We start from the raw sequence: 25837 nt of genomic DNA on the forward strand, positions 1-25837 counted from the left end.
TTTCAATGAGCACTGTCTGTGCAAGCATATTTTCACATCTCTCAGAGCCAAGCTACACGTGACGCCTGACACAGGTTGGACACTTGTCAGCTTCCCTCAAGTTTTGATGGGAAATGTAGGCATTCTGGTCTTGCAGCTGTAATGGAGAGCCAAGCTGTAAAACCAGGACGCCTACATTTCCCATCAAAACTTGAGGGAAGCTGACAAGTGTCCAACCTGTGTAAGGTATCACTTGTAGCTTGGGTCTCAGTGAAAATATGTTAAAAGAAAAGAGCACATTTCCTGGTAGATTCCATGGCACTGAGTTCTGTAAATAAATGCTGCATTAGAAGAAAATGGGCTAATCTTTTTTCCATATCTCCTGCATAAAATGTCTGCATAGTGAAGATTCATTCTTTGTATGATACAAAGATTCTTTGTATGACACAAACAGTATCTGAAGAAGTGGGTCCACAAAAGCTTATGGTGGAATAAATTTTTTTAATCTTCAGGGTGCCACAATACTCCTGTTAATTTTTGTTCCTGTTTGATCACTGTCCCTATTTTGGCCTCAATGTTCTGCTTTTGGGAAGGTCTCATTAAAATGTGTATAGTAGAAGTTGCTAGGATAGTCATGTTTCAGAATTCAGCTTTCTCTCTAGGGTCCCAGAAGCTTAGGCAAGGGAGCCGATACATCTTACCTCTGATGCACATTCATATACGTATTTAGAGGTAAGAAGTACTGGAGAAATTGTTATGGTGAGGACAAGATATATCCAGTCATGGGAGCCTGTCTCATCATGACAATGCTCTCCCAGTTCTGTTCCTGATACACCCCATCATCAACATTTAGGCACCGTGCAGTGCACACCTTCCCATGATGTAGCCCAGGGCTAGAGCGCTGGACAAGGATTCAGAAGAACTGGATTTGAATCCTCTACTGTGCCTTGCTGGAAGACCTTGGGCCACACACTCTCAGCCTAACCTACCTCACAGGGTTGTTGTGAGAATAAAAGTGAGGAAAGCAGAACAATGTCATCAGATGCTTTGTGTCCCCATTAGGGAGAAAAGTGGGGTCTAAATAAACAAACATAAAAGCTGACCTTGCTGATTCCTGCAGACTGAGTTGCTGTCAGACGCCCAGCAAGCCAGGAGCGTTTCCAAGTGAAGGAGAAGATAGTGATGTCTTAGGCCCCCGCTGAGGAGAATATAAAACATAAATAAACATTGAATTGCTAATGTTAACTGATCTCAAGTGCATTTTTCTATAAATTTTTAATCTAAAAATACATTTTTTAAAATGTAGGAAAGGGGATTATAGAATAAAGGCACATACCCGGTGTGTGGGGGGAGGGAACTTTACCAAAAAGTAAGGAATACCCCTATTTTCATCATGAAATGTTAGAGAGTGGGGCTAAGTGATCATAGCTTTCTTACACTAGAGTGAGTTCTATTGAACTTAGGGATCAATGTATTAACACAAACAGGTTCCAGAAAGTAGAGACCACCCATGTGAAATAAGGGCTTTGAAACATATAGAATTCATCAGGTGTAGCTCCCTCTTACTGCATCTCCATGATGGAGAAATACTGCTGAATTTCTGCCAGTCATTCTGCAGCTACAGACGTAGGAATTTAGCCAGGGGGAGGGGGAAAGAGCATTGCAACCAGTGGCCCCTACGCTCAACCTTTTCTCTGCAGATCAAACCTGCCAGACATAACGTCTTGGCTGGAACTTGTAATCAGAGCAAGTAACATACCACCCTCCTTTGGAGACTGGCAGGTGTGTGTGGGGGTGGGGGGAAGGCATCACAGGTACACAGGTAAAACTGTTCCCCCTCCCTCTTTACACACTTCATTTGTGGTGGCGCCTCTGAAATCTGACCAGTCAGCAAAGGAAAATGAGAGATGATGATAGGGTCTGAGAATGGGCCTATATAACAGAAGAGTCTGCCAGCCCTCCCTCAAACAACCTGCGTCCAGATGGTGCAGCTTTTTCATCGCTATGAGGCCGTCTGTAACTTTGGCCCCCCTGATTATCCTTATCCTGACTGATCTGCCGCCTTCAGTTGGCCAGGAAAGGACTCTACGCTTCGTTACATTGGTACATGGATTGGGGAGACATGCCCAGGCTGGGACGCTTCGGTTCTCTGGGAATGGAGGAGGGCTTAGCACCTTAGCGCAAAAGAGAGTTCCTGGTAGGGACGGGACTGTGTGGAAATTAATGGATTTCTGTAGGAAAGACTGGGAGCGAGGGCTCCTGGATTATTTGGAACATGAGTGAAGACCCAGGGTATTGGTAAGCTGCAGAGAAATGATCAACCTGACAATCAACTGGGCAATGAGAGGGTCAATATATTGCCAAGGGGGTCCAGTGTGTCTCTGTATGCTCTGCACATTTCACCTACAATGCTTAATTGATTGACTGGACTAATATAGCCTCCCCCAAATCATTAGGTAAGTATTCTTCCCTATCTTTCTGTCAATTTGAACGAAAGTTTCTTACAAAGCCTCTGCACATGATTGGATTTTGCCTTGCAAGGGTGTAGCAATCTATTGGGTGGGGTGGGGGAGTGAAACACAGAGAGGAGAGGAAAAGAGAGAAGGTAAGAGGACAGATAGTAAAGGACACGTTATATGAAAGTTCTCATTTTACAGGTGAAAGGGTTTTAGGTTTAGAAAGGCTGAAGGTCAAAGGCCTTGTGAGTTAAGAGTCAAGGAGTTGTTGTTTCCTGAGTAGTTGGTGATTTCCTTACATCCTTTTCCTTCCTCCTCAGGTGTATCGCCATGGTGACCGATCCCCTTTGGGCACCTACCCCACAGATCCCCACAAAGCTGCAGCCTGGCCCAAAGGCTTCCAGCAGCTCACTGAGGTAGACTCTAGAGAGGACTGGATTGTTTGTGTTAATTTGTTCTCATCAATGTGTGTGAATATGATCCATGCCTCACCCCAGATTCCCATCTTTCCTTTGTGTTAGAACACCCTATGCTGATGGGTGATGATGTGTGTATGTGTAGATTTCAGTACTTTTCATTCCTGGTGTACTATTTCCCCACTTTCCCTACTACAGGTAGGTATCTTACAACAGAAGATACTGGGACGTTTCCTCAGGGAAAAATACACTGGATTTTTGAGTGCTTCCTACAAACCACAGGAGGTAAATAGATCTTCTCATAACATAGCTTTGATCTTCTCATAATCCTTAAATCTACCTAACTGCATCAATGTACCCCCTTGTTCAAATACAGGGCCTGAAAGACTGACCGAGGCGCATGTTGCTGTTGCTGCAGCGCTGCCCTTTAATTTCTCTCCTTTGTTGTTGCTGTTGCTTCTATATAGCTACCAGGTCACTGCTGATTTATGGTAGTGAGAAATATTGCTGCCTTGTAGAATTTCTTTTGCAGTCTATTTTTGGATAGTTCTGCCCCAAAACACAGGTTTAGCTATAGCTATTATTCTGTGGTTGTTAAATGAAAACTCTTTATTCAGAGACAATATACCTATGAATACCAGCGACTGGGAAGGTATTCCAGAATGAAGTTTGTTCTGGATCTTCACCATGTCAAGTAGCTAGACTATACCCAAGTGACACTGCAATAAATCAGGGCAAAACAAGAAGCAACTGTGGCAAATATTGGGAGTTTAAACCTGGATTAGCTCCTGTCATGTAGAAAGAGGGAGATGGTGTATGTATCCAGTTTCCCTTCAAATACAGGAGCTCAGAAAAGAAGACAAGTGTGTGGGGGGATCAGAATGTGGGGTTTAGTATTCCCCTTTTGTTGTGAAAGTTGGACCACCACCACTCTTGTGTTTGTGATTGGTGAGAGCCAGTTTGCTATAGTGGTTAAGAGCACGGTACTCTAATCTGGAGAACCAGGCTGGATTCCCCACTCCTCCACTTGAAGCCAGCTGGGTGACCTTGGGTCAGTCACCGCTTCTAGGAGCTCTCTCAGCCCCACCCACCTCACAGGGTGATTGTTGTGAGGATAATAACAACATACTTTGTAAACTGCTCTGAGTTGTCCTGAAGAGTGGTATATAAATTGAATGTTGTTATACTCACATTAGTTTCACCTTTAATTAACCTTTGAAGTGCCGCAGAACTCGTCTTTGAGACCTCTGGCACTAGACCAAATTTCCTTCCTTAAAACACCCATACACAAAAGGAGTCTCCATAAAATTTCTAAAATAACTCATAATTTTGCTTTTCATAATCCAAACTGCTTTATAACTTGACTAATCAAAGTACATGCAGCCTTCCTGCCAGATATTAGGACTTGGGGGGAGGAAGCTCCTATTCTTGTGACCTGCAAGGGATTACACAAAAATGAGTTTTTAAAAAAACAATCGACTGGGTACAATACAGATGTATGACAGGTTGTGTTTGAGTTGGTGGTCCACAAGTGCTGCAGGCCTATCCTATTTTCCAGGGTTTTTTTTTTCCTGACAAGGCTCCTATGTCTTTAAGCTGTTGCCTCATGGATGGAAATAGCAACAAAAGAATTCATTTACATTATGGAGGTGGAGACAGAAAAAAGCTGTTCCTGTCCTGCATCTTCCTGTCATGGCAAGCCCTACCCAAAATAATGGGCAAACCCTCCAGCTTCCCTATTTTCTCCTCAGGCCAGCCAGGAACTTCTGCTGGATCCTATAATATTGTTGCATCTGATTAAACAAAAATTGTTTGGGGAAGAGTACAAGTAAATAAAATTGGCTATGAATCAGAAAATCCTCAATTCAAAAGTCACCTCTCATGAACTTGGTTCCGCCATATGAGGATAATACCAATTTACTTCAATATTTTGTATGGATGACAATTTATGCAAAGTTCCTTGAATACTATAAGACTAACAAAATTCGAGATAGTGTATGAGCTTCTGTGAGCCATATAGCTCATTTCTTCAGATTATATATTGCACTAAATATCACTATATCTAATAACTGTGGCTGGACATCATTTCAATCATGAAAGCTATCTACAGTCAAGGTAGATGTGTTTTGTAGGATCTCCAGGGATGCAGAAAAATATGACAGTAAATTTAACAAAAGAAAGCTGTGGAAAAGCCACCTAATGTAGACTGAATATGCCTCAGGAGGCAAGGAAAGTTGAGAGCAGCTTTGAATTATTTAAAAGGAGAAAGTGAGAAAAAATATGCCTGCTCAAGGCCTTAAGGACTTGAGTTTTCCAAATAGTTCCCCTCCCATAATTCCTTGCCTCCTATTGTGCTTCACTTGGTTGAGGCTTTGTTAACACCACATTGTGGCCAACACATGACAACAAAACATGTTTGTGCCCGTTTCAGATATACATCCGCAGCACTGATTATGACCGTACCATAATGAGTGCTCAAGCTAACCTGATGGGACTCTATCCAAGCTCAGATCCTGAGACTGGCTGGACCCCAGTTCCCATCCACACAGTGCCTGTTAAGTATGACAAGGTAAATGAGTAGAAAACTGTAATCCCGAGGTTTTTTACAAGGAAATTATGTAATTGTCTGTGTTCTGTGCCAGAATGTTTTATGACATATATAACTATAGTATAATGGATCACCTGTAATCAATTATTTTGCTGTTAGTTTTGTATGGTTTTCCCCATGTTGTAATTCACGTGGTGACTGAATAGTTCTTATATTTATAATCTGCCTCGAGTCCCAGTGAAGAAGGCAAACTATAAATGAAGGTAATAAAAAATAAAAATAACATAACTGATACATTTGGAATCATGAAAATATATTTTTCAGTGAGTTACCATCTAATATACCCTACCAATCTCATGGCTTCCATACACTATTGTTCCATATAGTTGTACCCAAACTTTAGCTTCTGTTTGACGGATGATGCCGGTGGGAAATTCAGTCCGTCTTTCCTACTTGTCTCCTACAGCTGCTGAAACCACCAACCCGGACCTGCCTACGATACCAACAGCTAATGGAGGAGACAATTAATTTGCCCAGCTATCAGGCAAAAATGAAGGCCTGGAAGGTATCAGAGAATGGGATTAAAGTCAGGAGGAAAGGCAAAAAAAAGGGTTCTGAGGGGAAAGTTTTCATTCATTTTGTGGGAACACAGCTGCTGAGCAAACATGAGGTGGTGGCTGATGAAAAGCCATTTCCATGTGGTGGGGGCTTCCCACTGAAACATTAATTAACTTTAATTAACTGACTTTAATTAACTCTGGGGTGAAGTTGTGAAAGACCCAGCCCAGTGCTAAATCTCTCAGGAAGTTGGACACTAACATGGTTGTTTCAGACACAGTGTTGCTGATTGGTGAAGCCACTTAGAAGAGCTAAGGCAGCATTGTTGCAACGGCTCAGCGGCACAGCATCTGCTTTGCGCTTGTCACAGGTCATAACTTCCTGGCATCTGTAGCTAAAAAAGATCAGGTAGTCGGTGATGTGAAGAACCTCTACCTGAGAGTCCAGAGAGACTGTGCAGCCAATCAGAGTGACTGTGGCAGACTGGGGGGTTTGACCCAGTGTAAGGGAGCTTCACGTACTGGCAGCTTCTGAAGAGACCACCAATGGGAAAGGCTGCCAACTGACTAGTTTTTCCATTGGCATTAATGATGTAGTGGTTAAATGAGTTGCAACGTAGTACTTCGCTGGTTCAAATCTCACTACTGCCATGAATTTACCAGGTGGCTTTGAGTAAGCCTCTCCTCTCAGCCCAGCTCCCCAGCTGCATTGTGGGGAGAATAACACCTTGTTCACTGCTCTGGTGGCAACAAATCAGTCCAGAAAAGCGGTATACACATGAACTTTTATTGTTATTTTTATCCCTTTTGGACTGTTGTCAGGCAAGTTTTCCTTATAATGCGGTGCGGGTGCAAGGGAGAGAGGCTGTTTGTTGTTTCTCCCATGGCTGGAATAATACAGCTCACTTTGGGCGAGACCAAAGAGTTCTTTCTGGTTTCCTACGAAGTGATTTGTCTTAATCATAAAGGAGAAGCTCCTGGATTAGGGCAGTGGGAGAGGGGCAAGGTTTACAAAAAAACCTTATCGGTCCATTTAAAATCCAAAACCAAGAATGAAATCTGTGTAAAATGATTTTTATTAGGTATTAAGCAGATTGACACAAAAATCTTGTGCACCAGAACTCTTTGTCAGGCTTGATTTACAAAATTTAGAAAGACAGAAGGGTGGGAAGCAGATTTTTGAGGCCAGGGTGTTTCGCTCTGATCTTGCAGGCATCCTCTGGGAGATGCAAGCAGGCGATTAGCTTACCTTTGTTGCTGAGGTGTTGAGTTACAGCAGGTTCCCTGGGCAGCTGTATTCAATCCATGTCCTCCATTCACCCCTGGTGTTGGCTCACCCTTTACCACTCCCACTTCCTACTACCTCAGCTTTGTAGCCAGTACACAATACCTGATTTGTGCCTTCCAAGAATTGGTAACTACCCCAAATTTGCAAGAATGCAGCTGTTCTATTGTTTTCTCCTTCATATCTTTTCTTGTTTTGGTATTTGATATTGTAAATGGGCTCCCATGCACAGGCAGAAAAGGTGATAAATGAACAGAAGTGCCACTGCATTCAGTGGCTTGGATCCTATGAACCGTGTGAACGTTCTGAGACCTCCTTAATGCTGGTCTGGAGATTGCAGGATTTGCTTGTACAATCGAAGATTTCCAAGGAGGCTTCCATATAACAGTTAAAACAATCAACAGACAGCAATAAAAACTACAGCCATCCAAACAGATCCAACACAAAACCAGCACAAGAGAAAAGCCCTACCCACACATTCAACCAACATAATGCGAGCCCTGAAGGATCTGACTAAAGATCCACAGTCAAGCATCCTGTCACCCATATTGGTGAAGCAAATGACCAGCAGGGGCACAGAGACCAAAGCCTCCCCACTGAAGCCTCCGGTGATTAATAATCAGTGATATATTGCCTCTAGGCATGGAAGTTCCATTTCTCCATCATGTCTTCCATTACTTTGACTAATTCCCTTTTAAAGCAAACTACTCTAGTGGCCATCACTACATCCTGTGGTAGTCAGTGCCACAAGTTAAGTATGTGTTGTGTGGGGAAGTGCTTTCTTTGTTCTGTCTTGAATCTACCCCTGATCAATTTCACTTGGTAACCCTGAATTCCTAGACTTTGGGGGAAAGACAAAACCCAAATAAACTAAAATCCTAGCTGAATAGAAACATGATTAATTTGGTATCTAAATCTAAAAGGACTAGACATTCAACAGGCAGGTTTGGGGAGGGAGTTCCATAACTAAGGGGCCACCATAGAAAAGGCCCTGCTCCAGTAGCTGCTCATGTCACCTCCTAGGGAAGGGCTTCTGTAGTTTCGGCCATATGGAAGCTCAAGTTCCCAGACTAATTCTTCAACCTTCCTTCTCTTGCAGGGGTTCATGACCAAGATGGCCAACTATACAGGCCTAAAACCTGAGCAACTGACCCTGAGCAACTGACCCTCTGGAGGGTGCATGATGCTCTCTTTTGCCAGGTAGGCTCAATCTCACTACAACTCCTCCCGCAACAATGAATAACCTTCAGGCACACCTTTCTTTTCCAACCTTTGCAGAAAACCCATAATCTGAGCTTGCCTAGCTGGGCCACACCACGGGTACTGACTATGCTTCAGGAGATGGAAGTGTTTAATGTGGAAGCCCATGTAGGACTGCATGCCAGCCAAGAGAAGGCCCGATTTACTGGAGGTAAGGACCAATTCCTCTGTAACTTTGGGATAAAGTGAAAATAACAAGGTCATGGGATGCAGTAAAAGTGTTAAGTCAGTTTTACTTGCTGAATATCTCAAGGTACTCTGCTCCTGTCATAAAAGCCACCTTGTTCCAGCATAAGAACTTCAAAGGGAGAACCTAGCATGAAAAGACACTGTTAGAATTTATTAGGAAACTTGGAATCATCCGGTTAGGACTCAGTCACAATGCAGGACTCCTCTCATCCTACATGTATTTAATAAATCTAGCAAGATTGTGACAGTTGTGGAATATCGCTGTTTATCTGTTTGATTGTAATGTGGTGTTCTCACTGAGACTCAAGGCAGATTACAATCAAGTAAGCCATTACAATCAGTTGGCTAAGACATCTAATAAACAATGTAATAGGACTAGGACTGCAGAAATCTGAAACAAGGCATAAACCTGAAACATGACATGTTAAAACAATGTAAGAAATGGTATTACCTAAGCAGAAACACAATTCTGCGAGAGCAAGATAAAAACATACAGCAACAGATACATAGTAATTGTATAGTTATGTTTGTTCTGGCTTTGCAAAGAATGTCCCTGGCCTGATTAGATCTCTTGACCACTGTTTACTACTCCCCTCCCCGTCTGTTTTTCTGTGTATTTAACAATAAGGTTTAACAACTGAGGACACACATGCCACGCGCAGGGCTTGTTCACGGTGTTTTGCTGCCCCAAGCAAATCCGCTCCCTCTGATCACAAGAGCAAACGGAGCTCTAACAGGGCCACGGGCTTGGCCTGAACCCAGCAGCACTAACAGTTGTCATGGGGGACGGGTCGAAATCCAGTAGCCCCGGTCCAGGAAGTGACCACACAACAGTCTCTATTGCCTTCTCCTGTGCCACTTATGGCCAGGAGTAAGCCAAACCCCTGCAGCCCTTCAGTGCCCTTCATGTGCCACCTTGTTCATGCATCTGATAAAGCGGTTCGTCCATGAAAGTCTGTTTATTTTTATACTTCCTTTTTGCTTTATGTGAATGTTTGATGGCACCCCCAAGTGGCAGGAGCTGGTATTTCACATGCCAGAAGAAATAGGATTCGGCAAAGTGGCTTCTTCTAAGCTTGCTGCACCGCTCTTGCCCCTGCCTCTGGTTTGCAGAGCGAGTGCTGTTGTGCCTCTCCATGGAGCAGTTGCACTTTCCCCATATCTCCCTGCACTTCTTGATCTACGTTTTCTCTCTTGCTCTGCAGGGCTACTCCTGAGTGCCATTCTGAGCAACTTCTCCAAAGTTGTGTGCAGAGACCTACCCCTGAAGATGATTATGTATTCTGCAGTGAGTCCTCCCCAGCTGAACATTTCAAAAGGCTTGAGGGAAAGATGCAGATAATCAAGGATGTCTAGGGATTTATTTTATTGGCTTCATTTATTTCCCTGCCAGGACCAAAAGCAGCTTAAATCACTTTCCTTCATTTTATCCTCATAGTAACGCTGCGAAGTTGGTCAGGCTGAGTGAATACAGCAGGCCCAAGTTCACCCTGCAAGCTTCCATGGCAGAATGGAGATTCGAACCTTGGTCCCCCAGATCTTACTCTAACCACTATACTAGTCATTATATTGGCACCGTGCTTTCCAGTGCCTTGTTGGAATCCTCAATGTAATCCTTACAGCAACTGTATAAGGTAGCAATGTGAGAACAGCCCTGTTAACTTGTAACAGAGAAAACAGACATGTCTTGTGCATCTTCAAGACGAGCAAGTTTGCTTTCACAGAATAGGGCTCGCTTTGTCGGATGCACCTGTATACGTGTGTGTGTGGTGCACATTTGACATAGAGGGCTCTGGCCCATAAAAACGAATGCTAGAATAACTTGTTAGCATTTAAGAAGCCACAAGAATTCCTGATCACTTTTCCTTCAAGGTAGGTTATTATCCCCTTGTTGCTGGTGAGGGTCTAAGAGAAAAAGACTTGCTTAAAGCCACCTTGTATATTCACACCCAATGTGACAATTGCACCAGAGATTACCTGAACCATAGCTGCCTCCAGTGCTTTTTTTATATATAAAAAGTACCAGTGCTCATCAAGTTCACCACCCTGGGGGCCAAAGCCCATTGGCTGAAAGTACTGGTACCACCAGAAAGAAAACTCTGCATAGCTCCATCTCGTAGCTACTAAGGTCTCTCAATTAATGACAGCATCCCCCAGATTCCCAAGCTGCTTCTTTGCAAAGAACAGTGGGAATTCGTTTTCCAGGTACTGGGAAGTCAGAACTATAGTCTTCTCTCTGAAATAAATCTATAAATGAAACCTGCAATTTCAGGACCCTGCTTAGAATATGACGGCAAAAGGGAGGGTAAAATATTAGCACCTAGTCTGCCATTGAATTAGAAGGCATCTCAATTGATTGAATAGGGTTTAGATTGATGGGTGAACGTGGTATTTTAGGTAGGGGAGGGTGTCCTAGTGTATTACAGTATGTACAATCACATTTTGATAAATTATTTCTGTTCACCTGATTTAGCATGACAGCACCTTAATTGCTTTGCAAGGCGCACTAGGCATTTACAATGGTCACCCACCACCATATGCTGCCTGCCATGGATTCGAGTTCTACCAAGAAGGCAATGAGTATGTCCACTTGATTACTTTTATTTAAAAACATGGGGATTGGGTGTGTCCTGCAATTATTCCTCCAAATACACAGAAATAGTAGTTGTAGGCATTTGCTGGCACATTCGTAGAAGCCAGACAGCGATACTGACCGCTGATGCAATATCCTGTTACTAGTTTTAAAAATTAAAGTTTTCCAGCTCACCAAGAGGAAAGGTTATATTAATGCCTAACCATCATAAGCCAGAAGGGGCCTGAGTGCCCTGCAATGCTTGGTCAGCCTTCCTATCACAAGTAGGAACTAATACATTATACAAAATTGTTTTGAACAGGCTGCAAAATTTTGAATTGTTTAAAAGTAGATTATATATAGTTTCTCTCTGCCCTATATATGAATTTACCTTCCCCTCCCTTTAGTCAAATTTTTATTTGTTTAATTTTTAATATATTTTTATTTATTACTTATTAATAAATTTAAATTCCCTTTCTCTAAAGAACAGGACAGTGTACATGTTTTTTTCTTGAAAAACTTTCAAAGTAATTAACTTAAGGAACTCCCTGCCAGATTCTGAAGAAAGTCAGAGAAATCCATAGAGGGAGTTGAGCCAAGCCTGTGAAGCAGAACCTCCGTTTTCAGAGGCAGTGTACCTCTGGACATCAGTTACTATGGGGAAAAATCAGGGACATGCTTTTCCCCCTTTCACTACTTGGGAGCTGTCCAATTACATCTTGTTGGTCTCTATAACAAGATGCTGTATTAGGCTAATTTTTAGATCAGCTAGGCTTTTATCACATTCCTGTCCAACAACCCTGTATGGTAGGTTAGGATGAGTAACTGGTCCAGTATCACCCTATAAGCTTTCTGGCAGTTTTCCAAGGTTAACACACTCATCACATCGCAGACTCTTTTCCTACATCATCTCTTCTGGGAAAGGCAGTACCTAAGTCCAAAGCACTTAACTTCAGCCAAGCACCCTTGCAGCATAAATCTGCCCTGCAGTCACTTATTAGCAACTCTAGTTGCTGATGCTTAAGTGCAGAGCAGAGGAGGTTAATGAGGAAGCTGTGGAAGGTTGTTAAGGGCTGGAGGGGAAGGAAAGCACTATGTCTCTGAGGAACTCTTCTGCAGGTGACCACAGGCCCAGAGAAGCATCTTCAACTGTTCTCATTTTCTCCTCTCATTCCAGTTCATTCAGCGTCTCCATGTTCTACCGTAATGAAAGCGGACAGCAGCCCCAAACGTTAGCCTTGCCCGGCTGCCCCACACCTTGTCCTCTGCCACTCTTCATTCACCTTACACGTGCAGTTGTACCCCAGGACTGGGATGCTGAATGTCAAAACCCTCAAGGAGGGGGGCCAGGTAAGAAGAGACTACATTTTCCCCAACCTCATTTCCCTTTTCCCCTACCTTGGTTTTCCTCGAGTAAAGGAGTCAGGCAAGTTCCACTTATACCGGCTCCTCTATTTTGTTTGCAGGACGCACCGTAACTGCTTTGGCTGTGATAGTAGGTCTGCTGAGCATGGCATTAGTTTGCATGTGTGTCTTGTACTGGAGAAGGTGAGAAGATGGGCCAATGGCAACAAGAAAACCTCATATTCAAATAAAGCCAGTCACTTCTGTTTTCCAGAACATGCAGTTTAGTAGCGGCCTACTAGGCCCTGTAGCGCAAGAGATGCTGGGAGGGAACAGCAACAGCTCATAGTCAAGAAACCAGCCTCTCTGCACCGTGCTAGGAGAGATTCAGTATAAATAATTCTTATTTCCTCCTCTCCTCCACTTTCTTCTTAATAGCATACATAGTTCTCCTTTCCTCCCCTTCTTCTCCTAAGAATCTTGTGATATAGGGGAGGCGGAGAGAACATGACCAGCCCAAGGTTCCCCCACCCCAAAACAATGTTCTCCCAGTCCTACTCAAACACAACTACTTCCCCTGCTGGCTGTATGGAAAGTGAAAATAAGGCACCTATTGCATATCGTCCTGTCTGCGTGATACTCATGTATGTGCAGTTCAGTCTCCTGCACACAAACTTCCCCAGGGGGGGCACTGGGGGAAGTTGAGAGCTACACTATGTGGGCCCAATTGACCAAGATAATTTTTAGGAATCAGGGCTGTACATGCTCCTTTTCAGTATCTGATGTTCCCACACCTAAGAGTTTTGCTCACTAGCAATTTTACTGCTATTCAGGGAAAACAAGCAAAGGCAGTTCTTAGAAAGAGAACGGTAGTGCCAGCTGGGTTAAGCACAGCATAAAAGCTGTGTATAATTTGCAAATGTGTGTGGAGCTGGGTTATTCTTTAATATTCAGCAATGCCACTTGAATGCACGTCTCTCATTCCCACTTCTAATCACTCCTGTCTTCCATTACCTCACCATCTAGTTCCTCCGGTCTCTTCCTCCAAAGTTAAACTTTATTAAAACAAAGCATAAGTTATGCTAAAGAAACAGACATTCAGACATTAAGTTCAAACTACTTTGAGCATTTTACTGATCATACAGAATACCCAACAATTCCTGTCTGAAGGGATTAGTACAAAACTAGATGTGTGGGAAAATCCAATTTTAAAAAGCTTCTGGATTTCTGCAGGGCCAGCCCCATCACTTGGTATCTTGAGAGTTTATCCCAAGAACTGGGACATCAGCTTGCCTGAGACTAAACGGTAAGAAATATGCATTAAGCTTTAGCTCCAGGGCTGCTGTATATACTCCCAACAGACAACCTAAGGTATCACTGTTCTTTCCCAGAAATCCAAGTGGCTTCGGGGACTGAATCTGGCCAACATGCCTGCAAAGTCCTAGTGCCTCCTGCCAGTTAAAATTCTATATCCAAACCAAAAATTGTTTAATTCTTGTTTTTAATTAGGACCAACCAAAATTATATGCATGCTTTCTCAAGTTTTCTAGAACTTCAGAAAGGAGGGAGTGGGGAGAAAGAAATTATGATTCAGGTCCTATACATTTGTTTGCATCCTGTGTAGAATGCAGATAGATCTGAATAAAATGGTGCTGAGCGGAGGTGGTATCAGGTTGCACTCTTTAGCATTCTAGAAAGAAAGGATAATGGCAGCCTTCGTATGCAAAAATAAAAACCAGTAGCCAGTATCTCTCCACCACCAAATAGAACACTCAAGTCCTTTTAAAGGTCCTGGAGTCTGTCAGGATCAACTGGAGGCCACCATTGTTTCTGAATCCCAGCAAACCAAACATCCACGCTGATAGCAGCTCCACCCAACACCAACACAACACCATCTATTCCAACCTGCCAGGCATTCTACATACCAGGCAGAAGAGAGACCTTAAGATCAGGATTTAGTTTCTCCCCCATCCACAATTTAACTGGAGATTCCTAGGGCTAGACCAGGGACTTTTTGTATGCAGGGCAAGCACTGAGCCACTAACCTGTGATGTCTTCCATGTGGCACAGCTGTGCTTGCAGTGCACTTTGTTTGGCCCCCTTCCCCTCAATCCCAAGCAGCCTCTTATACCTGCAAGCTCTCAGACATGGATCAGGTTGCGTCCTTCTAAGAAACAACACTGAAAGGCCTGGGTTTGGAAGACTCCGTAACCAATCTGCAGAGGAAAAAAAAAAAGCAAACTGATCAACAAAGTAGAATTCCCTGCAACGCTAGGATCCATATCACCAACAGTACAAAATTCCCACCCCCCATTTTTGACCCTGATCATCTTTGCCATTTTGTGCATCTCTTTGCCCAAATTACAGGTCTCCTTTCAATGAGTTGTTCTCTGGTTGCTACCCCTTGAGCAGAGGCTGTTGAAAACTTGAAAGTATAACAGGACAAAAGATTCATCACCTGTTCAAGTTTTAATTGCATTTGCAAAGTATATCCCACTTCCTTTCTCCCATATATCTATCTTCATTGTGCCAATCATGCTTTTTACAACCCTGTAGGGCTAACTACATATTACATGCTAAGGAACAATGCTCTAATGCTGCTTTTTAAAGAGAAAAGCAGCTGGGGAAAGGCCATAACCCTTCCCTGTTCAACTCTTCTGCATTCCAATTCGTCCCCCGCATTGCCGTTTTTCTCCCACAGGTCTCTAGATACATGTTTACGAGTAAAATGTGGGGAAGAGAATATTGAAAGGCAAAGCAGCCACTGGGGAAAGCAATGTATTGCTTCCTGCATCTTCTCCACTCTAAATTCTCACCCCCTTAAGTTTTTGGTTGTTTTTTTTTTAAAAAAAGGGGTGTAATTTTGTTCCACATTTCCAATTTAATTTAATTTATTATATTTATATTCCGCCCTCCCCGCTTTCGCAGGCTCAGGGCGGATAACAAATACAAACATCATTAAAAACATTTAAAAACATTAAATATTCCAAGTGGTAACAATTCAGGTATTTGCCTAGAGACCTGCCACTAACTAAAAGGCATAGCTTCCTTTATGGTGTCTCCAGACCTATGTATTACTTTTAAGACTACAGCAGTCTCAGGGCTTGGAATCCATGGCCACTTCAACATGCGAAGTACACGATTGCATAAACGCTATCTGTTTCAGAACCCCCTCAGTCTCCTGGGGTGTCAAGTCCCCAGGAGGCACAGATGACTTCATGGAGCTCAGAGCCCAGTGCTGACATCATCGGGGGACTTCTTCCACCCTGAGCTTTGTTCTTTTGCTCCTCCAGCATCTTCCTTCTACTACTTTTCTGGCAGTCGCTCCAAGTGAACTCCCGCCAACCTTTCTTACCTTATTCTGACAGCGGATGCCCCTGAAGGCAGCCATATTTTCCACAATGTGGTAATCTTCATCCTGGGGAGATCGTCAGGCCCAGGCCCCAAAAGGCTGGCACCATCTACCAAGAACAAAGCAACTTTAGTTAGCAGCCAGAAATGAATAGCAATTCTTTGTCTATTCAGTCCCTCACTATGTAAGTAACCCTTCTGAGTGGCTTGGAGGAAGGGGGCAGAGAAAGATGGGTCACCTCCCAGATAGTCACAATCAAAATTTATGGTTCTGAGAGGAGAGCAAAGAAATAGGGTGTTCCTACTTCCAGAAGTGTCTTGCCTCTCCCTGCCCCTTCAGGACATAAAACTACATCTTCATATTTTTAAATTAATAAACCACTCAATTTCTGTATGAAACGCCCATTAGAATTCCCTCTAAGGACCAGTACTTGAAATATAGGGAGAGGTGCGAGATTCTGAATGAATTAAGGCCAATAAACTCAAGCACTGGTAAGGAAGCACAGAGGAGAAAGAGGCAAAACCCTCTTATTTAAGCACCTCAACAAGACAAACAAAATGGCAAAAGGAGGAGAATGTTGCCTTGCTTCCCCACAAACTGCATCTCGATGGGAGGGCAAGTCACACTAAAAGCCTGGTGCCCCACCTCAACCAGGGATTCTACTCCTCAGTCCCCTCATGATGTCAAGGACATGGGGGAGGCACAAGTCATCGCCACAGCAATCCGAGCCCAGTGCTAACATCATTGGAGGAACCCTGTTATCATGTATAACTAACATCCTGGATTGACTGTAATGTCTGAAAGGAAGTATCAAGCCATCGAGGAAAGACTGATGTGGGAAACTTTCTACTTGAAGGAAAACATATCTGGAATTTCCGCATGTTTTGCCTTCCTTGTTACAAATGATTCTGGGTTACTCGAGGAGACACCTTGTTCTTACACAAGGCTGGGCCAGGCCTGTGCAGTGCACAAAGCACACCCAATGCACGCAGCTCTGCCTCAAAGAGAAAGACCCAAAGTGCAGTTACTTTTGAAACCACCACGATTCGCTGAAGCACAATCCAAAGAGGCAACTCCTCCCCAAGGTAATGCTTACCCAGTATAATAAGATCACAAAAGGACTGGTGGCCTCAAATTCATGCTTCATCATTTGCAGTGGGTGTGGGTGAAAAGAAGAGCACCTGCAAGGAAGACAGGTGTGTGCAATAACTCACACAGACCAGGACCCCACCCCTCTTTTCCCAGACATCTCCCGTTTTCAACTTCAGTTTCTTTAAACACTGCAATTCTGCCCTTAAGTGCTCTCTTCTTTAACCCTACAGAACAGCACTTATTAGTTTCTTCTTCCCATATGCACGACCCCCTCCTCACTTCTTCAAGAGAATAACCTCGCTAAGACCCACACAGCTTCCCCTGCCCATGCACGTCTCCTCCGCCTATTCAACCTCAGCACCTTTACAGCGAAATCTCTCTCCCAGGGCAAAACCTCTACGCGGGTTTCTTTTCCGCACGATTACATGCCGACAGCGACTTCTTTCACCACACGTCCATCTCCTCCTAAACAGCCCTGATCCCAGCCCCCACACAGCTCTTCCTGAGATTCCTACCTCCAATTCTCCTGCTGCTTTCTCCCCTCGTGCAAGGCAGGCAGACACTCCAAGTGTCCCAGTAGTAAATTGCCCATTACATTGGACAGTAAAATGCCTGCTAAACCCGGGGTTCCCTCACCCCCACACACACACCTTCGCCACGGCGCCATTGAAGAAAGGCCAAAACTACCGCACGTGGCTCTTTTATACTTCCACTCTCCTCTTCCCCCTCCCTTTCCGGATGGAACTCTCCTACCTTCCAGTTTGCTATTTGCACATGCGCCTAATTGAGGTGGGCTCGCCGGGCCCTCCTGCCTCGCAGTTTCGCTGATGCGCATGCGCAAAAGGAAGTGGGCTGGTGGGGTTGGTAAAGGCGAATGAGTCGGTTGCTGCTCCTTTTCGTAGCTTCCTGTTCGTGTTGTTCAGATTAGTCGTTGAAGAGTACGTCTCTTATGCACTTGTTTTGAACGGCAGGACTAAGTTTGTTTGCCAACTCTCGTTTGGAAATTCCTGGAGATTTTGAAGGGGGGGGGAAGGGCAGGGATTTGGGAGGAATCAGTAGCATATAATGCTATAGAGTTCACCCACCAAAGCAGTCATTTTCTGTTATCTGAAGAAGTGAGCTGTAGCTCACGAAAGCTCATACCCTACCGCAAATTTTGTTCCTCTTATAGGTGTTCCTGGACGCTTGTTCTTTTCTACTTCTACAGACAAACATGGCTACCCATCTTGATTTTCTCCAGGGAAACTGATCCTCGTAGCCTAGAGATTAGTAGTAAATTGCCAGGCCCTGCCTGGAGGTTGGCAACCTTAGTACTAAAGTATGGTTCACACATGTAAGTTTTCAGAGCCTTCCCGATTGCCACTGAGGCTGTAGCGCTCCACGCCACAAAGGTTTCTGTACTCTTTAGCCTTTTAATTATTACTGTATTTCTAGGGAGGCCAAAATTTCTGCTGAAATGTTCCCTTGCTGGTCTCAGCGATTCCATTTTTTTAAAAGTGGGTAGCCGTGTTAGTCTGCAGTAGAACTGTATTGGCACCTTAAGAGACCAACAAGATTTTCAAGTTTTTTGCAGAAGTATTTTCAGAAGGGAATTTTAGACTTTTGAAAGTGTATACCATGAAAGTCTTCTTGGTCTCTAAGGTGCCACTGGAGTCAAATCCTGCTTATAAAAAAAATCTTATAGCAGTTCTCCAAGTGGGATGGGGGCTTCCCAAGGACATTTGGTGAGGTTGTGGCAGAGGCAAGATTTAAAGCAAGGACTGTCTAGTTCAGTGTTTCTCAACCATTTTCCGACCATGGCCCCCTTCCGACCTTGTTTCCTTCCTGTGGCCCCCCCTGTCCTACCGGTATAAAGGTAGCTATTTTATATGCCAATAAAGGTGTTGTACTTGAAGGTTGCTATTTCAATGTCTTGTTTGTAAATTGCGCTTTTTCTTCCTCATATGGAATACCCCTGCTCTTTAGCTCCTCCTAGTGGAGTCAGGGTTACACTTGCATGAAGAAACAGTACCCCACACACTTGTCTTTTCTGTTTTCTTTTCTCAGTCACTTCTCTGTTTTCTTCACTTCTTACTTCCCTCTGTGGCCCCCTAGTCTCATGCCGTGCCCCCCCATTTATGCAGTTTTTACCTGTGGCCCCCTTGGAATATCCTGTGGCCCCCCTGGGGGGCCATATGGCCCTAGGTTGAGAACCACTGGTCTAGTTTATAGATCTACACAGAACTGAGACAATGGGATTTACTTCCAAGGAACTCTGTGCGTACAATTGCAGCTTTGGCTGCTATGCTATATTGGTTCTCGGAGTACCTGTCACCATCGAAAGCATTTCTGTGCAATTAAAATTATCAAAAGTAAAAGAATCCATCTTTTTTGTTTCATTAATAACTTGTTAATAAGCTATAATATTCCTCTTTGGGAATCACCTGTAACATCTCTTCTCATGACTTCTGATACTCCAAATTCTTCCTCCATGACTACATCATTGAACACTGAGGCTGAAGTTGTTCATGGTTTCTATTTCCTTGCTTGCAGTTCGTATTACTGTTTATCCCACCCTTCTTCCTAGGAATTCAGAATGGCAAATGTGTTCTCCACACCTCCATTTTATCCTCATAACAGCCCTGTGAGGCTGATTAAATGGAAAGCAATTGCTCCAAGGTCACTCACTGAGCTTTATGGCTGTGTGAGGGCTTGAACCCAAGCCTCCCTGCCTCTAGTCTGTGTCACACTGGCAGTTCAGCTAAGAGTTAAGTGTGTGTTCCATTTTCCTTGCATCTTCCTAAAGTTCTGGCGATCAGACCTAAGCTGTGAGTTCCATGTCTAGAACTCAGTTCCCAGGTACATGTGCGCATGTGATTCAGATTGTAGCTGGGTACATGGGTAATGGGGGATTAAGCTACCCCCTCCACATGTACTGATGGCCAGCACATTTCCTCAACTGGGCAAATACTACCTCAATTCCAGGGATGTTTCAGGTCAGGAAAATGGCTTGGGAAGGAAGTTAAACAGTGTGGGCCTCCCCCTCCACAAAAAATCCCTTTGATTTGCACTGTGGTTATTCAGCAACTCGAACAATTCTATGCCCTAGTATAATTTTGGAGCCACCGCAAATCAGACATCCATGACCAGGAACCTGTCCTCTACTCACAGTGTGATTGCATGAGTCCAAAGGTGGGACTGACAGCTATTTTGATTAAATATGTACTAAGATATTTTTAATCTGTGCTTAGTTGTGTTATAATTAGCATTTCTTGTGCGAAGTCTGGGATCGTACAGTACATGCAGCGTTTTAGAAGATGTACATGATTACTTAGGCAGTGCCTAAGTCGTCATAAGGTAAATTCCAGAGCGGTAGCCATATTAGCCTCTTGCAGCCAAAAATAGCACAGAATCTTTGTGGCATAGTAAAGGCTCATGAATTGATTGTGGCTTTGTACCCCTGAGAATGTGGGCCCTAGATCACACAAGCCTGTGCCACAGTCAATTTGTTAGTCTTTATAGTGCCACAAGGCTCTTTACTATTATCATGAGGTACTATTATCATGAGGTACTACATCCACAGAGCAAGGATTCTCTTTTCCCGTTATTGCTCCTGGGACCAGTAGATTGTGGCAATATATCATTATAATGTTATTGTGCTATAACACAATAGCAATTATGGAATGGCTGATAGAAAGCTGCCTATTATCATAGAAAGAAAATGGTACTAATGTGGGTGGGACCTAATGCTCTTGGGCTGCATTCTTTCTGGAAAGATCATAGCAGACCAAGTTTGAGAAAGGACGTAACAAGGATGGGGAAAGCCTTCACCTGCAAAGTGAATGATTAGATTATGACATTATAAGAACAAAAACAACATTGCTGCGTTTTGGAAGCCAAGGTGGAGAAAAACCTCTGTGTTAATTCACACTCTTAATAATACTTAAAGAAGGGGTTGTTTCTTGGGACGTTAAATCGTTGATGGCCTTTGGAGGGACTCTTTCTTGCTGCAACCAGGAAAATCCGAAAAAAACAAGTCACATGGACTAGCCGCCTCCTCTTCAATCAGTTCCTATCTTTTTTTAAAAAAAAAAATAAGTTGGAGACCGAAGAGTGTCAATGGCCAACAGAGCAACCAAGAATGAAAATGGTAAAAGAGAACCACACAATGGGTCTCTTGCAAGCCGAACACCCAAGACTGTATTGAAGTAAAAACACGTGAGCAGCGTGAGTTTCTGTGATGGCACAGAATCCATTTTGCTGAAATATGCCAAGGCAACAAGTAAAAACATTGCCACCTGGAACAAGTGTTTTGCTCTGGGGGAGCTGAAACCTTGATGGCAGCCCCGCCTCTTGCTACCCTCGGTTTAGGGGTGCTCAGTACATGGTGCCGCCGCCTCCCAAGGGTTAAGCATATAGCTCAGGTCCATGGTCCTAAGACATCACAACTGCGGGACTGCGGAGGACTTCAATGCTCTGGAAGGTTGGGGAACAAATGGATCACACCAATCTCATTCCCCCTCCTCGCTCTATGGGCACAGGAATTACACCTGATGTTTGGTATCGTTAGTCAGATCACTATCACATACAAAGCCCTTTGTGGCTTTGGTGTCTCATGTTTATGTCTCCCTATGCTCTGCCACGACAGCTTTGCTCATTTGAACAGGGCCTTCTGCAGGTGCCACACTGCAAATGGGTATGCACATTCTCTGTACTGGCTCCCACTCTGTGGAGTGGCCTGCCTGAAGAGGTCCAGAAAACTCCCACTCTCCTGACTTTCCTCAAAAAGTGCAAAACTGAATTATTCAAGAGGGCTTTCTCACACAGGTAGGATGAAGGGAGCGCTGACTCTTGAAAAGTCGCCAACGCGTGTACCTGTGGTGTCTCTGAAACTCCCTATTCTAAGCTAAGCCCTATCATGGGAGAATAAATCGCTACAGCAATGTTCTGAACAAGTCTAGTATTGTTTATTTTTAACACAACCAAAACATGCAAGAATACTGAGTCGAAATGGTGCCTCGTGGGCCTTGACAACCTAAAACAATAGCAAATGGCAAACCCCTAAAAGAAACAAGTCAAACCCAAAGACAGGGAATTCCCCCTCCCATAAGCAAAGAGAATTCTCGGAATGAGGGCCAAGCTACAAGTGACGAATGACACTTGAACGGCAAGTGTATTTCTCCCTGTTCACTTGCCCCCCACTCGATCCACTTGCCATTCAAGTGTCATTCGTCACTTGTAGCTTGGCCCTGAGAGATGAAAGCCGGACTTGCATGGTCAGCCCCGACCCTGGGGGAGGGCACCACACTTTTATAGGGAAAAGATCAATGGTTTTGGGAGGTTATTGCATGTGTAAATTGCGTTTTACTTTGTTCTGTTGATAGCAGGGAAACATTTCTTGCGCAGAGGATGTTCCCAAACCATCAACAAATCATTGTTCACAAGACAGTTACTTTTGATATACAAACACCTGGCAATGTAAATTACAACAAAGCTTCACACTTCTCCAAGACAGCCCTTGTTTCGCTTGTTTTTCTAATCCTCTTGAGATAAACCAAGCCAGACCCGTATCTCATGTCCGTAGAGCAATTTAGTTGGAAAAGGCCAGAGGCCCCGCGTGTGTGTGATGCGTAAATTAACAGCTTGTTTTCTTACCTCCCTTTTGGCAAACTCCCAGGGGAAAGATCCCTTTCCCACAATCAGAAGAGAACACTACCGCTGGGCCCACTGGGAGTTTGGTCAAGGCCTATGATGGCTTTGTGTTGAGCCTCTACAATTTAACGGCTGCATTTTCCGATCTAAACCAGAAAAATTCTCTAATTGGTCTTTAAGGTGCTACTGGATCCGAATCTTGCTCTTGTACTGCTGATCTACATGGATATGCTCCTGAAACTGTTTACACGGGTAATAGGACTGTGCTGTAACGAAATGGTTCAAAGAGATGTTTCGATAAAGGGATAGAGATCCTATTACTTCTGTGCACTGTATGTTACTGTTGTTAATTATGTCATGTTCAAATTGCTTAAGTTTTGTTCAACGTTGTTTCAGCTCTGTGTGAGATTTCTGCTTGTTTTCAGATCTGTGCAATCTATACTCTATTGTAATGTTTACTGAATGCCCAAGATATCGATTGTATTGAATTACACTGTGTAATTTGCCTTCAGTCTCAGTGAGAAAGGTGGACTATATAATAACATAAATAAAATAAAATTAATAGGGACTGTAGGGTATACTACAGTGCATTGTTATTGTAAGCATGTTCCTACTGGGTCTTTTCCGGGGCCATTTTCACACATCTTTAAAATAGCGAGATACTCACAGAAGGCTGCCACCTTCCTTGCGCAATTTTTGACGCCATCCATTTACAAAATGCCACGAAAGCGCCATCATTAGGGATGCCAGCTCCAAGTTGGGAAATTCCTGGAGATCTGGGTGGTGAAACCTGGAGAAACCCGGAGAAAGTGGGGTTTGTGGATCCCTACTGTTGATAGTATTGAATTACACTCTGTAATTCGCCTTGAGTCTTAATGAGAAAGGGTGGCTATAAATAACGTAAATAAATAAATCACATCAATAGGATGGGTTCCTGTGCAAAATCTCAACTCGACCAGTACATTTCCAAGATGTGGCTTGTGAGCAGAGCTAAATATGTTTACTGTGTTGGAGTTATTTTGGGGGATGTTCCACTGTGGACCCATTGCTGTTCAGGACAGGGCTGTATGTTTTATTCCTGCCCCCTTGTTACAACTCAGAAATCTATAGTGTGGCTATGTGTGATTTGTAACTGTTAATTATATGGAGTGTTTACAAGTGAATATCCCTTTGTTTTGCTGTATGTTTTACATTGTATTCTTTCTAGTTTGTGCCTGTGTAGCTATTCCATTGTTTGTTTGTTTAGTAGTAGTAAAACTCCATTGCCAAACTTGACTGTGAAGTCTTTAATTTCCTACAGTTGTGAGGAGGGCAACTACTCATCACTCCTCCTCCCCCTCCCTCTCTCATTCAGCTCTCCTTGTTGTAGGTTAAAGTGAGAGCGCCACCCAGGGAACGCTGGTATGTATAGGAATAGATCTTGGTTTATATGTTAACCCTTTTGGTGCCATTCTGCACTCTGGACTTGCTCAGAGGGACATCTCCTAGGGATAGAAAGTAGCCAAAGGTAACCAACATTACTTAGGAGTAGCTGTGTTGCTGATTGGTTTTCATTTCAAAAAGGCAGGGAACTGAGAATAAACATTTCTTTCGCACTGAATTGGCAAGGCTTTGCACAATGGCTGCAACAACAAAAAAATTAAAAATTGGCAGGTGGCATTGAGCAGCTTGCAATTTCCATTTTCAATGCCAGCTGTTGTACCAAGTGGATTGCAGAATGCCAGCTCACTAGAAAGACATGAAAGTAAAAACAATATCATTGCCCTCATACTTTAGAAATGAAGCAACGAGATGAAATCTCTACCAGGCTGTATCCAGGTTCCAGAAATTTCAATGCTAAGATATTCATGATCCCCATTATATCTGGAATGGAAACCAAACTTCTTCTTCCTCCATTTACTTGCCATAAACCTCAGGCTGCTTTCTCCTTCTGCTCTATCTAAGCATCATGAAACGTCTTCACCCCTTAATAACCCCATCTGTTTCCTGGGTTTTCCTGGTATGCTGCCCCCTCCCCCCTGCAAACAAAGATCTAATTTTCCTCGTATTCTTTGAATCAGCCCATCCTCCAGGTAGTTCAAGCCCTCAAAATGGCAGCACCAGCTCCTGAAACCAGAAACCTCCCCCAAAATAGACAGCTTCTGAATTCCTACCCCCAGAGCCTAAGCCAGGCGATGGGGGATATTTATAGGTTTGGACTATCACTGAAGATGCAGACTGAAAGAAGCTGAGGTGGCACCCCTACTCTTCCCCCTTCTGTTCTTTTCTTTGGAGACAGTGTGGGGCTGCCCCCCCTCCCCAGCTTTCTGTATATCCCAGACTAGTGGTCTCCAGGGGCAGGAGTGTTTTACACTGCCATTGTAGAGAGGTACAAAATTTACCCTGCAGGTGTATGGGTAACAATACACAGGGAGGCCAGAATTATGTGTGACAATTTTGCCAACACAGAAAATGCAACACCTTCATATGGAATTCGGAAACTTGGGAAGTTAAAGATTTCATTTGTTTAAAACAAAAGAGTGCCTAGTCCCCATGACTGTGGACAGAAATCTCAAAAACGATGTGAGCCAATTTTTGTTCAAGGCAAGGGAATAGGGGGAATTTCCTGGAAACACTCAAGGATGCAGAAACTGGTTGCTTCTGTTCCCCATCCTTAAAAACTTCCAGGAAATGTTCCAAATGTTCCTACCTTCCTTCTCTAATTCTTGCCAAAAATGAAATAAAACCACATATGTACAAACAAACAGAATACAAATTCTGAATGCCAGCACAGCAACACACATTAGAATTATGTATTAACAGTTCACAGACATCCTGATTTTTTAGGTTTATCTTACTGTATTTTGGGCTTTCCGGGTAAAATTTTAGATTCCCTTTAACTCTGACAATGTAGCTTAAATAAGCACAATAGATTTTTACTTGGGGGGTCCGGAACAAAGATAAAAACCTGTTCATGCGACAACCCTCCCCCCTCCCACATCACCACCTTAGTAAAATATTTGGAATCTGCTGCCGACCCACATGTATGTGATGTCGCCCTGGAATAGAAGAACCACACTCCCCCAAGGTTTGGATGAGATCCAGGGCTGCAGCTGTGGCAGCTGTCAGGGCGTGGAGCGGCCAGGAATGTGCCCGGACAGCACGTAAGAAACAACT

At 43.7% G+C, this 25837-nt stretch overlaps 1 protein-coding gene, 1 long non-coding RNA gene and 2 other non-coding genes across 5 annotated transcripts; 1 reads left to right on the forward strand and 3 right to left on the reverse strand.

The window, feature by feature from the left end:
- Nucleotides 1-1094: 1094 nt before the first annotated feature.
- Nucleotides 1095-17768, reverse strand: LOC129339029 (uncharacterized). Of its 2 annotated transcripts, XR_008597985.1 has the most exons (5): nt 17566-17728; nt 17055-17139; nt 15962-16067; nt 12661-14822; nt 1095-1177 (listed from the first exon to the last, which is right to left on the reverse strand). It is a non-coding gene; the product is annotated as an uncharacterized LOC129339029 (long non-coding RNA). The 2 variants fall into 2 exon arrangements; XR_008597986.1 differs by lacking the exon at nt 1095-1177 and having other exon boundaries at nt 13717-14822; nt 17701-17768.
- LOC129339028 (testicular acid phosphatase homolog) lies at nt 1102-12827 on the forward strand. The gene is given in 12 exon segments (XM_054993629.1): nt 1102-2082; nt 2756-2851; nt 3050-3136; nt 5283-5420; nt 5866-5964; nt 8341-8403; nt 8406-8441; nt 8520-8652; nt 9896-9978; nt 11164-11270; nt 12440-12612; nt 12729-12827. Coding segments are annotated over 12 exon segments (1278 nt in total). The 5' UTR covers nt 1102-1905; the 3' UTR covers nt 12815-12827.
- LOC129340763 (small nucleolar RNA SNORD88) lies at nt 15773-15862 on the reverse strand. The gene has a single exon (XR_008598066.1). It is a non-coding gene; the product is annotated as a small nucleolar RNA SNORD88 (small nucleolar RNA).
- On the reverse strand, nt 16618-16711 carry LOC129340764 (small nucleolar RNA SNORD88). Its single transcript, XR_008598067.1, has one exon. It is a non-coding gene; the product is annotated as a small nucleolar RNA SNORD88 (small nucleolar RNA).
- Nucleotides 17769-25837: the final 8069 nt, after the last annotated feature.

The sequence above is a fragment of the Eublepharis macularius genome, chromosome 12 (genome assembly GCF_028583425.1).
Source record: "Eublepharis macularius isolate TG4126 chromosome 12, MPM_Emac_v1.0, whole genome shotgun sequence".
Lineage (NCBI taxonomy): Eukaryota > Metazoa > Chordata > Lepidosauria > Squamata > Eublepharidae > Eublepharis > Eublepharis macularius.